The following is a 17,737-nucleotide window of genomic DNA, read 5'->3' on the forward strand; positions in this document are numbered from 1 at the left end:
AGTAAATGTATCTCATCTCGCTTTTTACCTTATTTTGGAGTTTGATACGCACTCTACTTTTTGGATTTGCAATCAAGATATCCATTTCTCTTCTTTATTATCCCCAAAAATCCTGTTCCTATACATATATTTGCAATACAGTCCCTCCCCCTGTTTTGGCCACCTTTTGATGTTCTACTGGCATCCGTGGCTCAGCTCAAGTCCCTCTCTTCCCCCAATCTACCAGTTCGCCTTCAGCCTGTGGGGCACCGGCTGTGACCAGACAGGAATTTCATCAAAGGGGCACCTGCTGACCGATTCTGCTCACATGTGTATTTGCGCGCCGATCTCCACAGGATACTCCACGGTCTTCTGGCTAATGGCTAAATCAATCGGGAGTATGAGAGTCTAGATATACGATATGATGTGGCATTTATAACGCGCCTGTACACGAGTGTTACTAGGCGCGCCATGACAGGGGGGCACGGACAAAGGGAAGACAAAATAACCATCTTATTAGGCTTTGTGTCATTCAGATGGCCCAAGTGTGGGGAAGACGGAAGGAGAAGTGCCAGGGGGAAGTGCAGTTAACTCATAAGTGCAGCCAGCGGGTGGCTCATAAGTGCAGAGAGAAGGAACTGTAGGGTTGCAGATACAGACCCTTAAGTGCTGGGAAGTCCAGAGGCAGTGCAAGGGCAACTGGACATGCAGGAGCATGGGCCCTAGTTCAGAGGGTGGCCAGGAGACCAGTGTGTGGAGCAGTCGGTGCATCAGCAGGGGAGAGGAAGAGAGAAAGTTGAAGCGAAAAATAAGGTCTCGTGCTGCTTCCAGAACCAGAGGTGGTTCTGCTCAAGTTTGAGAGAGGCATGAAGGCTGTTCTAGAGAGAGGTCCCAGCCGAGGAGATAGATCTGCCCTCAACTCTCTTCTTGGAGAAGCGTCTGACCGTCAGAATTGGCGGTGGATGAGCAGAGAGCTCGAGAAGGAAGATGTTTTAGAAGAGAAAGTTGGAGGTAGAGTGGAGCCAGGCCCGTGAAAGCCTTGTGTATGATGCAGAGGGTCCTAAAGTTGATCCTTGCAGCCACGGGGAGCCAGTGAAGAGATTTCAAAGCTGGACAGATACGATCCCTGGGCTTGAGACCAAGGACCAGTCTCACAGTCGTCCTGTTCTGGATAAGTTTTAATGGTCGAAGAGTAGAGGCAGGAAGATTTAGAAAGAGGCTGTGGCAATATGGGCCTAGGTCGATTAGACCAGAACCATCTGCGCCGCTACCAAAATTTGCTCTAGCACCTTAAAGCGTCTCATGTGCTAGATGGAAATAATAATGATCTCGGACCCAAATAAGCAGACAGACTCAAAGAATATGGCAAAGTACTACTTTATTATCAGCATAAAATAAAGTAGGGCAATCTCGCGAACTAGCAGTAATTCAAGCACTCACGCCCAAATGTGATTATACAAAGGTTTTATATCTCAATATACATCATCTAGGACATCATCCTATGTGGTAACTAAAACATATTGAAGGGTGGGATTGGTTAAGGGAACATATGTACTTAAAGTGTATATAATTGTTAATAATTTCATTGGCGGCCCCTTATCTGGTGAATTGGGTGCCATTACCCTTTCTTGCCCTCTAGACACTTGCTCACTCCATCTTACATGGGTTTTACGCATCTTAAATTGTCCAATACTTGGCTCTTGCAGATGCTTTCTCCTTCACTTAATCTAAGACAAATATGTCTTACCTACATGGCTTATCCTTTTGACTCCCCATGTGCCTTGCAATTATTCCTTGAAGTTGCATCATTGATCTCAGGCCAATAGACTCCTTTATTCCTCACACAAAGCTGTTTTTGCACCGTCTCCTGACTCTGCAGCCTTGGTCTGTTTCTGAGGTAGCTTGATTGCTTTTAACACGAGTCCGGCATCCATCTTTCGATCACGGCAACTCTAGCCATGTCATGTTTTCCTCTGTAGCAAGCTTCTATTGGTCTCATCTGCCTTGTGTTTCTGCATGTATACATTTATTTGTCAGCAGATTATTTTATCTTCTTTGCATATATGATTTCTTCATATTTGATTACATGTTTCTCTTATTACTTCAGCTAAATCCTTATTCTTTGAGTATTTGCAGATCGTTTCAGTGCTTCTCAGTATCTTTCCTCTATGACGTCACTCTGCCCTTGTCCGATTTCACTTATAGCTCTATGATGTCCAATGGTGTGTGCAGACATCCTACCACCCTCTCAGTGCAAGGGTACATTCGATACAGTTGTCTGAGTGCATATCGTCTCTCATATACTCGCTGCAGTATTGGAATAATACCTGGTGTCCCACATAGGGCTCTCCTCCTACTGTTCCAGTATGATGGATGTGAGGGGGCGGGAGCTAGGGATGACATGTCCATCTGCTCCTCTGCAACCTGTTTCTTTTGTGAGAGTCTGAAGATATTTATGGTACTGTGCTGTCAAAAGTGTTTGTTATCCAGATGTTGACGTTGTTGGTCACCCAGTGTTTTGGTTTAGTTTTAAATTTTGTTCTACGCGGTGGTGCTTTAGTCAAGATGCCGAATGAGATGGAGAGGGGCGCTCCTCAGAGGAAGCAGAATGGGGAGGGAAACAGTGGTGAAAGTCTCGTTCTAGAAAACACCATTCAAGTTGTGCCTGGCTTCTTGAGTGCATTATCATCCAGGTATTTGAAGTGCAGTGCGCCAAGGTTTGCGAAGAGTGACTTTGTGGCTGAATTGTTCTCCTTCAGAAGCCAGATGTTGAGATCTCCCTATGTGGTGAGGTGTTGGCTGTCTACTGAAAGATGTCAGCCAGGTTGTCTGTGAAAGACAGCTTTAAGAAAGTGGTGGTCTGTATCTGAAAGGCAGGCTTAGAGTGGATATCTGTGTGATGAGCAGGTGTGATGTGCACTCCGGGATGGTGTCGGAGTTTGGCATTTTAGCTTGGATGGATTCTCTATGTACAAGTGTAATTCTTCGTACCTTAGGGCATAATGCAGCAGTCTTACTCAAAGCCATCCCTCAGGCTACACTATCAAGGTTTCCAAATGAACAGCTGACAGCCAGTTTCTGTAATGAAATGTAAGACTTATTTTGTCCTCACAGATCAAAGATGTCAGAAGAATTATTTGGCAATAAAGCGGGTGTTAATGAAAAGGCATCTGGCTGCAACATTTCTTTCAGGTGTCTTTGTGTAGTGGGAGATTGACCGGGTTATTGGTTTGTTGGGCAGTTGGACTGCGGGGGTCACGCTGGTTGCCCTGAATGCATTGATAATTGGTAATGCAATGCTTCATAATAAAAGGCGTTATCCATGTTGATTCCTGAATTGGATGCTTCCAGTAGTTAGTTTGATTGGCAGTGGTTGAGGAATGGGTCGTTTAAAGTTGGTACTGCTTCATTTGTGTTGTGCATTGAGGTGGCCACTCGTGGTGAGACTTGGTCATCAGGTACTAGAGCAGGACGTTTTGTGACTAGGTTTCCTGACGGGAAGGCAGACAGAGGTCTGCTAGAGTGGTTGCTAGGCATTTCTCTAGTGTCTCTTGTTCATTGATTTGTTGGTATGGAAAAGCCAGGCTGCTTGGCTTTCCTGGCTCTTCTTCAGGAATCTTATCTGCTCATCATCATGGCACAATTTGGTGGACCGGTATGAATACCAATGTTTTGTAAGACAAGCTGTTCAGATCTTCCTTGTGTAGGGGCTGCAAACTTACCTTCAATTGATCATTCTGGTTCAAAGGGTGTGGCCTCGCTGTAGTCTGTGATGACAAAAAATATACATGAACAAAAGGGCGCCTGCCAAACTTTTAATACAAGGTCATACATCTCTTCTAATCAATGCTTTCTTACTGCAGATACTTCCCCTTCAGGAAGACTCCCATGACAATCACTGGGGCACCGGCCGACGCAGACAGACACACATTATGGGAGGGCTTGTAGGGGAAAGGGGTGTTGTAGCTGTGGGGGAGCCATGACAGTTTAGTGGGAGAATGTTGCATGTGCCTTTGTCTGGTAATACCGGGACAAGACCTCATGAGGAGCAGACGCCACAGAGACCAAAGAACAAGAGAAGGCATTAAAATGGAAAACAAGAATATGTGAACAAGTTGATATCTCCAGAATAAGATGGGAGAGAGATGGGGACCACAGATATGTTCCACAGATACGTCCAAGAATAACAGATGATGCTAGTCTTTCATGTATTCCTTACCACTTTTCTCTTCAATATGCAAGTTTATTTCACTGAACGATTGGCAAGCAATGATTTACTTCCAGAGATATGCAATGTTATCATCACAGTTGGACGCTAACGGCCACAACTCTCAAAATCTGTACTCGCATGCACTTTACGTTTAAAGATGGAAGAAAATATACTTCAATTAATAGTGTTTGCTTCTCTTTCAGCTCCTGTGTCTTATACCAATCGTCGAGCTCCAGTGGACGCTAATAGTGTGTGCCACAGTTCTGTCTGGCTCCGTCCTTGTACTTACCTTCTGGCCCAATATCCAAGGTGACACAAAGTTGGTGGCCGTGTCCACGATAGCCAGTCTGGTGATCCTGCACATCCTCCTTGCCATCAGCTGCAAGGTATGTATCATAGGCCTTCCTTTGTTACTGATGGGTCTCTCCCAGACTGTGCATATGTCCTGTCATGTTGGACAAGTACCTTCACAATTGAGTCTGTAACAGCAACTTTGCATGAGTGTTGCCTACTTTATTCGCCTGGTTGTTCTAGCAAGGGCCCATTGAAGATCCTCGTAAGCTGCTCATCTCTTTCTAGAAGTCCTTCATCTACATACAATTTATTTGTATTTGTATTTCATCAAGCTGCAAGAAAGCTTTGATGGACAAGTCCTTCCAACTCTGTTATAAGCACAAAACCTGGATTTTGCATCATGCTTGCATGCATAGTGTGCCTGTAATGTATAGTCTGAGACAGCCACAGGGCTGCATCTTGGAACTAGTAGCCTTACCCTCACAGCAAGTTTCTAAAGGTGAGATTTGGGACTGGCTGAGGTTATGTAATGGATTCCACAGTGAAAGACAATGGGTTGCAGTGAGTATTAAGAAAACATAGCAGTATTACCATTTTCATATTGTGCATTTTTTTAATGCTGTTCTTGCTAAAATAGTGGAATTCTATGCTGAGAACTGCTCTTAAGATTTCTAATGGATACAAGGGGTCATAAAACCATTACAATCCACCACAATTGCAATAGCTTACCCTACCCACTGCTGACTGCTGACCTGCAGTGTGAGTGTATTTTTCTGATGTTCGTTTCTGTATAATCCCGTCCCTATCCTGGCTAGAGAGATTCTGTCAGAAGAGCAGCAGGGTCAGCAGACACCTGGCAACTGCTGGTTCTATGTCCTGTTGTGTTAGTCGTTGATTCAGAAATTCCACTTTTAGGATTATTTTACTATCGTTGGTTGGCCCTTAGTCTTTTTGTTAACTTTCTGGTATCCTGACCTTATTTCTGCCAACCGTGAGTCTTTTACCAAAGCCTCACTGAAAGCTGCCATTAGTAGTCCATAAGGCGACGTGAGACACTCTTCCTCAGTCTGATCCAGTAGAAGCAGCCGAAACCTCCTTCACTACAGCTCTGTGTGATCTCGATACGCTCTTGGACTGGGAGGCCCTGCTGCTCTTGTGGAACCAGACGTCCCACACAACTACCAAAACGAAATCCTGACACTCGAACCAAGCCCTTCAAATATGATGCCTGGGCTTCCTCTACCTCTTTCAACAACCTTGTCCACATCCTGGGGGGATAGTGTGGGTCTTCTGGTTTGCCATTCCGTCACTGGTTGTTGGGGTTTCGCCTGCTGTCTTCTCCAAGGTCCCTTTCACCGCCACATTCTCTGCAAAAGGGGTTGGCTCCAACTCTGCTTACTTCCTTCCAAAGACCTTCGGTCATCGAAAATGAGTGTCGTACAATATGTTGCACCAGCGCTGTGTACGTGTTTCGCTTTGATAGTTCCGTTGTTGGGGATCCAGTCTGGCACCTGCAACATAAGATGATTTCCCTGGATTACTGTGGCAGGCATGGGAACAGTGCAGAGCACCAGGAAAGTCGCTGCTCAGGCAGATCTTTCTGCCTAATCAGGATGGTCTTGAGATGTTACTGGCGATACAGAGGCTATGGGGTGTTTTAGGTGAAACCTTTGAACAGCAGACTGGTCCAAGAAGGAAGGCAGGAGGGAACAGTTGGGAGGGAAGCTGATCACTGATTAAAAAGGAAAGGCTGGGAGGGGAGCTAGATGTGGGAGGTATCCCAAACTAGAAGCTGAAGCAAATAAAATCTTGCAGAAGGTGAAATCTGGGCTAATTTAGTGAGAAGTAAGATAAGAGAACAGGAAAATAGGTAGCGATTGCAACAGACAGGCCACAGGACGAGGAGACGGGACAAAGGCTAATAGTCATCGGATTAAGAAGAGGCGGCGCCAATGCACATATACGGCTCCACACATACTGGAGCCGGGGGATCTCACTCTTTACTCCACCACACAACCTCTGGGTTCCTTGGCCCCATCTTGACAGTGTAAGATCGATGACCCTGTCAAAGAAGGACTCCCTCCCCACCACCCCCCAAACCACCCCAGCTTGGTCTTCTCATGATGCCATGCAAGGCATTGTGTCCTTTCTGGGCATCCCATCACTTGTGGAAGAGAGACCTGAGAGCCAAGGTGCTCAAATTTCACTCAACTGCTTTCTTTGACTTTGAAAAAAGGTTTGAGGATAGGTCTGGCCAAACCTCTGCAAATATTTCCTGTCTGCCTTCCCACCCACAACCAGACGTGTTGATTGTCGCAGCTGGGTAAATGTTACTCTTACAACTCCTCATTGGCCCAGAGAGCTTAAATTACTGGATTCTTTTTTTGTACATGGTGTGATGAGTCCCGGGATGATGTTGCTGCTTCTGTAGGGGGAGCCACTTCCCATGAGGCCAGGGAGGTGAGGCTGCTACCTGATAGTGCCCCTGGGTGTGCTACTCAGGGGGTGGATCTCATGGGAGGCGAAACCACCTATGGAACAGTGACCACTATTGTGGGAGAATGCAGTATTCACCTGAAACCAATCAAGTTGAGGAAACTGAGACGAGGAAGAATGAGTAGTTGAAAGATATACTACTAACAAGCACTGAGATGAGGAAGTAGTGCAGAGGCATAAAGAGCACTAAGGTGAACCACAGTGAACTGTCTAGTGGTTGCTGACTTCCTATTGGTGCAACCTCAGTTGAAATAGAAGAGGGGATCCAAGAGGGGATCCAAGTAGTATTCTCAAACCCTCCCTCAAGGAGCAAGATAGAACTTCTCTATTGAGAAGTGGCAATGGACCGATTCACCCACCATACATACTGGAAACCTTTGCCAGCCAGCAAGGGAAGGAGAGCTGGAGAAAGCTGCCAAACCCTTCACTGGAGGAACCAGAGTCAGATCTTGCCTGGAGGAACCGAGAACATGGCGGATGCACAACGCAGAGAACAGCAGGGGGAGACCAGGATGCTGAAACGCGCCAAGAGAAACGAAAGGCTGGCTGGGGAGAGCACCGACAGCGCGGCACTGCAGGACCAAGCAGTTCGGCTGTGGGGGAAACGCCAAACAGAGCTAGAAGCTGCAAATGCTGCTGTGGCAAGCCGAAATGAGCCCCCACAGCGCCAGCAAGCCAAAGAGACACCAGGGCCGACCGGAGGGCTGCAGCCAAGACCCTAAAGCTATTTGGTTGTCTGAGCCTATGGTTGGGGGGGGTCCCCAGAGGGTACAAGCAACCCTCAAGTCAACAGTACTTGAAAATTAGGGAAAAGGGGATAACCCCTATGGGACGTTAAGAAAAACATTATCAAGAGATTGTAACAAGGAGAATAGACTCTAGGACCCTTACAAGAAAAGGACATATAACGTAATAAGGACACCTAATCTTCGTGACAGTACTTGGATGTAAGATGACACAGGGCTATCAAATAAGAAAAGAGACCGTGAAGAGCACTGTGGGAGTAATACATATGAAGACAGTACTTGGCAGGAGAGTAAACTAAGTCTGCATGTGAGATTAAGACATTGTGAAGAGAACTGTGAGAATAATACATATGAACACAGAATTTTGAGACTAAGTAACTTTGAGACTAAGAAACCTGGTAGAGAAGGGAACCAGTTCAACCAGACAGGATCAGTGAACCACCCCAGTTTAGAGAAGCATCCAAACTCCTCTTCTTCATCGCAGTGCCTGGTAGACGGGAAACCGGTCTGCCATATCAGATCAGGGACCCACCACAGTTTGGAGGAACATCCAAACTCTTCTTCTTTGTCGCAGTACCTGGTAGAAGGGATTCAGGTCTGCCAAATCAGATCAGGGACCCACCACAGTTTGGAGAAGCATCCAAGCCACTTTTCTTCGTCACAGCACCTCATAACAAAAGGTCTGCCACCCAGGGTCTGGGACCACCAAAGATTGCGAAGAAGCCTGCGAGAGGCTGGTTGGGGAAGGGAGACATCCCCCCACCCCCAACACTTGAGACTGAACCTTGAGCACTTTTAAACCAAGCCTTTTTGTCCAGGGTTCGGGAGTCATTCCTCAGGACTAGGAAGATATTTATTGTTTAGCATAGAGTTTGAGGGACAGAGCTAGGATTCTGACATAGGACTATGGATTCTTGCTTTTGACATCCTGACTGTGACATTAGTAATTTTAGTTGAGGCAGGGAAACCCCTCTTAGCACCAGGGCAAGATAGGGTTTTCTTTTCATTTTCTCACTTCAATAAAGGTTTATTCCAACCGCAATGACCCCTCCATGTCGGAGTCTTACTTCTACCCTTACAAAGGCCTACGCAAATTAAGCATTGCATCTGATATAGGCAAATACAGAGGTCTTGTTGGCCGTAGCCTATCAAAGATTGGGGAGGGAAATCACAGATTTTCAGTAAGATCTTCCAACAGTTCATCAGGTGTCATTCAAGTCTGGATTGTGTGACGAATCAAGGGGATTCGTCCTCTCTCTCCAAGGGGGAGTCACCCTCTTTGGGGCTAGGAGATGAGCCACTGGGGGTGACCTTTCCTTCCACCCTCTCCCCCACCCACCTTTGAGGATTCCCTAGATCACAATGTCTTTATTGGCTACACCACTAGTGAACTCTATGAAAACCTGAAACTTCCTGTAAGAGTGGCTGGTGTAGCTTCTGACCCTCTCGCTACAAAGTATCAGCTGGGAACGAGAGAATCGTGGGAAGTCCCACCCCCTAACAAAGGGGTTGATAAAGAGCCAATCATCGAAGGCGCAGGAAGAAAAGGACAGTTGCAGAGAGCGAGGACCCGCCTCCTGGGAGGTTTGTCAGGACTCTGCAAGGTGTGGCAGACCCAATGGTGGCCGGGCCTGTGGGAGGCCTATGGCCCTGTCGAAGCAGAAACCCCGGGAACACCTAGCCAGGGGGAGCAAAACGAAGCCCAGATCAACGAGCGTCAGGTGAGAAAGAAAGGGCCCCAATCCGGGGTGTACTGACTGAAGCCAAAGGTGGGGCGAAACAGAGAGGAGCCCAAGGTGGGGTCAACGAAGTAATGCGCCAAGACGCAGTGGGAGAGAAAAGAGCCCAGGCTGGACTGAACAGAGTGAAACCCCAAGGCTTTGTGAATGGAGTGAAACCCAGAGGAGGGGTGAGAGTGAAACCCCCAAGGTCAGTTAGTAGAGCGAGACTAACCCCAGGGTGGAGTCAGAGGAAAAACAACCCCAAAGCGTGACGATGTGATTAGGTTTGGGGCCCACACATTAACAGCCCCTTTTTCCTTTTGGTGTCTGCAATAGCCACATACTTCAGCACCTACCTACATTTATGGATGGGCGGTTCTGGCAGGCGGCTACACTAATGGGAAGCAGAGCAGGGTTCACTGCTGACTGTCCTCTGGGTCTGAGCAAGTTCCTTCCAGGAATAGAAAGCAGAGTTCTGGAAAGACAGGGAAGAGAATGACCATCAAAGGTACACAGGGAGTCCCTAGGAAGGGATGCAACGGAGGTTCTATCTAGACCAACTGGTGAGAGTGCTGATGGACAGGTCAGGGGGTAGAGCTGGAATCAAGATTAGCCACACACTGGAACTTACACAGAGACTCACAAGGGTTTGTCAATCTGTGAGATAGCACCGCAAAGCGCAACAAATGTGGGATCAGGAAGAGCAGAGCAAATGGCGAAACAGAGCGGCAGCTGGCGGTGAGTGGGGAAATGAGAGAGGGGCCAGAGCAATCCCAAAAGTGATGGCTCCCGAAAATCTTGGTGCAGAGCCGCAGAAGATGCTTTGTGGCAAAGGTGAATTTGGCAGTCACATAAGCCAGGAGCAGCCGCCGGCAACTGCAGACCCAGGAAGGAAGAGGATGGGGAAAAAGCTAAGATGGTTCTACGCACGTACATGGCTTTTCTTCTAAAGGTTGTGTCCTCCTTCATATCAGCCAAGGGGTAACACTTTTCGACTTTTTTCCAATTTTCTCACTTGGAGGCTAACATAATATTGCAATGTCTTGATGAGTGGTGGGCTTCTAATTTTAATTATTCTGTGACAAGGATATCTGAAAAACAGGTGACAGCTCTTCTCTTCAGTCAGCAAGCTTCCAAAGCTTCGATAGCTAGGTTGATGGATTCCTGCTTTCTAGAATACTACAAACTTTAGAAACTGACTCATCCTAAAGAAATACCTGCTCATGTACTTGGAGCAAAAGCAACTCAAGTCGCCTTTCAAAGACAGGTTCCATGACACACTATTAGCAAGGTAGCAAATTGGAGTACCCCTTCCTCCTTATGCAAACATTGCTGTATGGATGGGAATTCCTGTCGGACACTTTTTTTAGGCCAGTCATCCTGGGGAATCGGTTTGCTTAAGTCAATTGAGGTTTCTTCCTCCTAGTTTTAGTTTATGCATTGCAATCTCCCATTAGTATAGAGGAAGTGGAACAGTACCCACGAGTAAGAACATTACTTAGTGTAGTAACTATCGCTCTCCTAGACATGGGGTCTGCAACCTTTGGCTCCAGATGTTTGACTACAATTCCCATTACATCTGGCTATTGCTTATGCTGGTTAGGGATGATGGGATTTGTAGTCCAAAACATCTGGGAAGCCAAAGGTTGCAAACCCCTGTCGTAGACCAGATCCCCCTTTTCTCCTTGCGTTCCTCCAGCTCTCTTCAAAAGTGGCGAGCAAGCGACCGGCTGATATGTGGAAAAGGATTCTGATAAGTGGTGCCATGGGGGTGGAGTCAGTGGGTGGCTCCCGCTTCCTAACTGCAGAAGCCTACATGAGTACTTACATTTAAAAGAGAAGACATTTTGCAAAGCAAATGGCTCAGGAACCGTCCCACTGGAAGAATACCCAGTAGTATGGTGGAAAGGTGACTATAGGCTAGGAGTACAGTAGTTACTAGGCTTCAGCATCCACCTTTTCCCATTTTCTTCTGTCTGAGACCACTTTGTTTCCAATTTGAATGATGATTTGTGTTCTGACTCTACACCGTATTTGCTGGAAGTGGTGATGAACAGTAGGCACTGTGACCTCTGGCAGCAGGTGTGGGTTTGTAGAAATCTGACCACAATGTGTATCCAGGCCAGAATATAGTCTGTGCTTGCCATCTCTTACCTGGGTGCAGACGTGTTTCTCTGCTGGTGCAGATGCAGTTTGTTCTCCACATGTATGGTTTTCCCAACCTTGTATAGGACACGTGCACCTGCGCAAGGTGCCCCCCGGGGGTAGCAGTGTGAACAAAAAAAGTAAAGTTCCTTTTGTGGCTGTATTGTAAGCGGAAACACTCCAAGGTGCAACTAAGTGCTCATTTCCATTTTTTGTATTTAATTCCAGCTCTACTTCTTTAGAATACCAGCAAATACCGAACCTGGGCAACACACAACAACAGTGGCAACGATGACGAAAGCCTTAACAAAGCCAAAGAACTAGCTGAACTAGCTGGTGCCTTGCCGCAGCTGTTGTATGAAAGGTATGTCCGGGATCGTGCCAGACCTAATTTTCAATATGTGGCAGCAGCTGAGAAGTGTTGCAGAGTCGCAAACAGTTTCCTGTCCTGCGTTGACACAAAGGCTTTGGTCGTCCACATTAAAGTGACCAGGGATCCTTTTAGTATGCAATACCTTGATTAACTTGCTACCTTGTGTTACCTTTATGTACACAATACATAACCCTGCGTGACATCTAAAGTGACATGCTGGTATGAGGTCCCCCGAATTGTTTTCTTGCTGTCCCCTAACGGATAACTTTTTTTTTCTTGATGGCCCCTCATCTAAGACCTCATAGTATCAGGCTTTTATATAGCGCTTCTTGCATTATCCCTCCTGCATCCCATGCTGTAATATCTTGTATTTGTACACATTGTATTGACTTCCGAGGCAAATGCTACACCCCTGTCTTTATTGTGGGTTTTATACTTACCATTGGGTAACTACTCAGCATCGGGTCCAGTCTCCCACTCTGCAAATGAAAAACACAAACAAATTATTATTACCAACGTGGTGCAATGTGCACATTGCGAATCAGAAAGCTTTTCTTTAAAAAAAAAAGCAGCGTATAATGTTAATGCTGCTCAGTTGAGTAACAGTTTTGTTTCAAGCTTCAATTGAACGTCTTAAATTTGTATACATTCAACATAAACGCAGTAATCTGATAGTTTTAGCCTCGTGCACCGATTCATCTTTTTGTTTGGTAGGATTCTATTACTAGATTACAGGCATTCCCTGGATGTAGGCTTACTGTATAGTGCACAAGTTGCATAAATTAGTATTCAGCTTGACCCTTCATTTTGCTTAAGGTTGGCCATGCATGAGATGGCAGTTGCCATTCGGTGCCTCTGGAAGCAGGGGGCACAGTGTCAATCTCCAGCAGCAGGTCACGTCATCCTTTAGGACCAGGTGGTGTCTGTCCATGTAACAGTGCAAGGGCGTTCAGCTTGAACACAAGGACTGGCCCAGCGAAGTGGCAGTCTGAGGCAGGGAGCGTCTCATCCTCTGCTATTGGCAGCATCTAGGGCCCATGCACACAGACTACATTTTGTGGCCCTTTGTGAGAGAACCAACCTTATTGCTGGTCCAAAGCCAGGAATGCTGTGTAACTTGATTTGATTCTACTTGAAGTGATTGGTTAGGTTATTGCACTCCTCTTCCCCACCCTCCCCAAAGCTCTTTGCACCTACCGAGTCTGGACAACACCAAGCCTGCACACCAAGTAATGCATTTTGTAAGAGGATATTTCTCAGTACAGTGTTATTGCATAATTGTCTTACCACTTTGAGGTGCTCTAATTTGGCATGTGGTCTATATTTGCTACCAGAGTTGAACACTTCAGCGCTCTTTTGAGCTGTACGAATTTCAATTGTAAGGTCTGTTTAGTGGCGGCTGCTGGCTTACTGTCATTGCTCCAAGAGTGTCCTTGGGTACAACTGTTCTATCGTTTGTTCGTTCGTCAACTTTTCTTTGGTATAAAACCTTTAAGTTAATACATAAAAACTACAGAACAATAAGAAGACTAAAATAACAGTATAAAACCTTTAATAAGTTAGTACATAAATAACTACAGAAACAGTAAAGAGACTAAAATAAGACCATAATCAAGGGTGGAAATTCTGAAAACAATGTAACGCCTGAGGAGAGCAATGCTCGCAGCCCTTGTTAAAATTAAAACACATGTACTGTTATTTCAAGACCCTTGTCCTCTGCATCCAAGCTCTGGGGGTATAGCGGGCGGTAAAGACAAAACCACAGGGCGCTGGCTTTGAATCCAAAATAACATTGCATAATTTGATGAGCGAATGCCAACTACCTGCAAAATTGGTCTTAAATACATTTGTCTTAACCATAGGGGGACGGGTCATGGGGGAGGGGAGGGAAGAGAGGAGAGAAAGAAAAACGCACACACCTCAATCTCCAATGGAATAGTCACAGGTTTTGCAAATTGCGGTGTAAATACCATTGATTTTGTCTTATCGGAGTTCATTTTTAGGCGTAGTTTTTTTACATTTATCCATGGATCAAGAATTCTGCAGACAATGTGGGGTAGTAGCGATTAAAACTGCGTCGTCCTCCTAGCACCTTACCAGAAATTTAACTAAAGCCATCTTGGGACAGTCCTGACACCCACTTACTAACGCAATAATTATTTCTTGAATATAAATGTTTAATGGAAGACAGTCCTGTCTGACTCCCGCTTCTACCTTTAAGGATCTTGTCTGTGTGCCACCCAGCCCATAGCTAATTCGGGCTCTGTTCCTAAAATATAATTTAGAGACAATAGTATCCCGTAAAGTCCCCCATTACTTGATTTCTAACATCTGCCACAAATTTCTTCTTGAGACTAAGTTGAATGCTGTTTTTAAGTCTAGAAATAAAACGTACATATTCATTTTCATAAACAGTGTACTTTTGAATTGACAAGAAAAACATTGGTACACCGTGCCTCTTCCCCTCCTAAAGCCAGCCTGGAAATCGATAATCAAGCAAATATCCACCCATACTTGCAAATGGTTTAACATTATTTATTTTAGCAAACAGTTTTCCAGAGCGGTCTAGGAGGGAAATCGGTCTGTAATTGGTTGGATAGTCTCTTCCTCCTTTCTTGTATATATATAGGAACTATGATCGCTTCACACCAGGGTTCTGGAAACCACTCCTGAAGTAAAATAGCATGACAAGGTTTACATAGAATCGTCACCCAAATAGAAGCCTCATCTTTGAAGAGGTCTGCTGGGATCAAATTGGAGCCCGCGGCCTAGTTGTTCTTGGTAGAGCCAATGGCTTTTTCCACTTCTTTTAATGAAATGATGGGAACTGGATGGGCTGGCCAAGCAGGCAGATCGAAGGGATTAGATGGATCAAGGGAACCGTATAGTGCTGAGAAGTTGGACCATCAATCCTCCTGGTTAATACAGCAGTTCAAAGTGTGATCCCTGTTCAACTCCCTATCAGAGACCATTTTCCAGAATGACACACTATACCCCTCCTGGATGTCATTGTTAAGAGCCCCCCCATTTCTGAACAGCAACCCCCCCCCCCCTTTTTTTTCTTCTTGTATTTGGTTCTTATCAAGCATAGCTCGAGCCCATCTACACCCAGGGGAGTTTATGCGATGTTCAATTTCTCTTTTGGTATCTCTACATATTGCGTCATACCCACCAGCAACTACTAGACACTTCCGTCTGATCCAATGAGCAGGGGCAGAGACATGTGTTAAGATATTCATCTTGAGTTTCTTAAACTCCAATAGAATGTCCCCATCCGTAGTCCCCAATTTGTTAATGGTTCCAAGATTATTCAGAATAGAAGCATAAATTGACTGCTTGTTCGATTGTGTCAAAGCATCCTCCCATCTCACTGATTTATGGGCATGGCCCTCAATCCCTATCGACTGTTGGTTGATGCCAACATTCTCTTTAAACTCCCCCATGTTGTTTCCTAAAACCGAGATGGACAGTGGCAGGTGACCATTTTCAGTTCGATCGATTACTTCAAAGCTATCCCCTCATGCCCAATTGGTTGCTGATATAAATATATAGTCAATCAATGAGCTCCCTTGTGGCAGTTAAGTCTTTTTGGCTGGTTGGTCTGTAGCAAATCTTCTGTTTACGGCTCTTGGGGTCAGGTTATACATAATGCATGAGAATTCTACTGCTAAGTGATTAGTTCTTGGAGGATAACTTGCACAAAGGGTAGGGATATTCCAAGCCAAATATTGATCATTCCACTACCATTTGAGATCTTTCAACGGTTTCAATTGCAGATTAGTCTCCAGCTACTAGAGTGTATTTGAGTGAGGAACCACGGGTATGTTTATTATTTAGCAGATCTTGGAGGCACACCAAATTGGCCATGCCGCAGGAATTCAGAGGTCTGTTGTAGATATTAACCAAGCAAAAGGATTCATCCTGGCTGGTCTTTATAAGCAACAGTTGGATATCGGGGTCGGATGATGTTAATACCTTTTGTTGCCCATCCCAATGTCTCCTAAATCCAAACTAACATACCACTGCGGGGTCTGTCCCTCTGCTGCAGGGATATGAAAGGATTGTTATCCCTGGAGCAGAAATGGATCAACTGCCCACGTCTCCTGGAGGACGAAAAGGTTAATTCTGCGGATGAAGGTATGTCACTCTGGAGTGTAGAACAGACCTAGGGCTGACGACGTTGGCACTAAATTTACTTGCTGTTGACAGCAGATTGTGGCGAAAGGAGAGTGGTCTTAGGGAAATAGCAATAGACCCACTCTGATAACATTTATAGTCAATGGCCACAAGCGCCTCGGCTAAATGCTTTGATGAAAAGACAATGAACAGTCATATATGGATACCGGAACCCCTGTACACCAACACTGGGTAATGGTCACTCTTAAAAAACGTTTCTACATTGGCCTGTAGTTTATGTGATGAAGCCGTCTCTAATATGGTCATCTATTTAAAAATTTGAGATTTGATGAACTGTGAATCGTCAGGAAAACTACAGAGGTTCCCCCACCCCCCACCTTTCTGGTGATTAAGGAGCGACTTAGGACCCTCTCCTGCACTGTTTGTGACCTTGACTTCCCAAAGTTTCGAATTACAACCATTTGCACCATCATACCTTAGTGGTCTGGAACCCACAGTACCATTTAAACTTTAACACCATCTCTAAAGCAGGCATGGCTTGCATTTAAAATAGGGTGTTGAACCACAATTATGCCTAAATGTAAGGAAGACCACCCGTCTCCCCCATGCGGCTCAAGAAAAATCACTACAGCTGTTACAAGACCGATCGCTGCAGCCAATCTGCTAATGAATGAAGTTGAATATTTATTAAACAATGTTTCTTCTCCAGTTCAGAAATCAAAACTGCCTATTGTGATAAACCTGAGGGTACTCTCACATTTACTCCCCAGGGATATTTTGTTCAGGTGGCCAGGGAAGGGCCATAGCTTTTGGATCCCGACCCTGGGGGTGGAGAAAAGAAAGTAGGATCACCTGGGTGGAGGGGGATTGGGGAGAGAGTACCTGAAGGCGAGACACAGCATCCCCCCTTTTCTAATACTAACCTACCCCCTCCCCTCCCTCAGTCTTTATGGTATATTGTCAACCTTATCCCATCTTTCCCTATAATTTCCCACCAAGTTCTGAGAAGAGGAAGAAGCAACTAAGAGTAATGCAGACTGCCTATTGTAAACACCACTCTAGTACTGGGATGAAGAAGATGGGTCTGGAGGCATCCACTATTGAAGATCAGGCATATCACACTAACCGGTATAGACAGGATCAGGCAATTGAGTCTAAACCCTTTCAACTGCAGCCTGTTAACGAGCAAGAGTATAAAAGGTGGAGACCAGAACCATGGAAGGTGGGGGGGAGAGAGAAAGAAAAGATAGGGCAGTAAGAGAACAGGAGAGCAGAGAATCCGTTGTGTTGGTAAGAGATAAGATAGTCCAGACGCCGGCAACGATGTTGGGAGACCTCCCAGAGGAACTTTGCAGGACCAGGAGCCTTCATCCTGGAGGGTGGGAAGCAGGCACTGCCGTACAGCAGAGGAGCAAGAAAAGTCATCCGCGTCCAAACCCGGGTGCAGCTGGAGCTGCAGAAACCACAGAGATCAGAGGGGATGCAGACCACGTGTGAAGCAAAGCAGAGAAGCCAGTGTGTTTGCAGAGACGTACCCAGCAAACTGGTGGTCTGTTTCCTGGCAACAAAGAAGCCAAGCGTGAACAGCGGAAGCCGCCGAAAGGAGCCGGTAAGTATCAAAGGACTGTGCAGTAGC

At 45.8% G+C, this 17,737-nt stretch overlaps 1 protein-coding gene across 1 annotated transcript in view; it reads left to right on the forward strand.

Annotated features, from left to right (window-relative positions):
- YIPF2 (Yip1 domain family member 2) overlaps window positions 1-17,737 on the forward strand; it is a 183,004-nt gene that overhangs the window by 92,655 nt on the left and 72,612 nt on the right. Inside the window, exons 8-9 of the mRNA XM_069604253.1 lie at window positions 4,393-4,575; window positions 11,820-11,955. Coding sequence (XP_069460354.1) covers window positions 4,393-4,575; window positions 11,820-11,915 — 279 coding nt within the window. The 3' untranslated portion in view covers window positions 11,916-11,955. The remainder of the gene's footprint in view (window positions 1-4,392; window positions 4,576-11,819; window positions 11,956-17,737) is intronic.

This window comes from Ambystoma mexicanum, chromosome 3q, assembly GCF_040938575.1.
Source record: "Ambystoma mexicanum isolate Mex_15411 chromosome 3q, UKY_AmexF1_1, whole genome shotgun sequence".
Lineage (NCBI taxonomy): Eukaryota > Metazoa > Chordata > Amphibia > Caudata > Ambystomatidae > Ambystoma > Ambystoma mexicanum.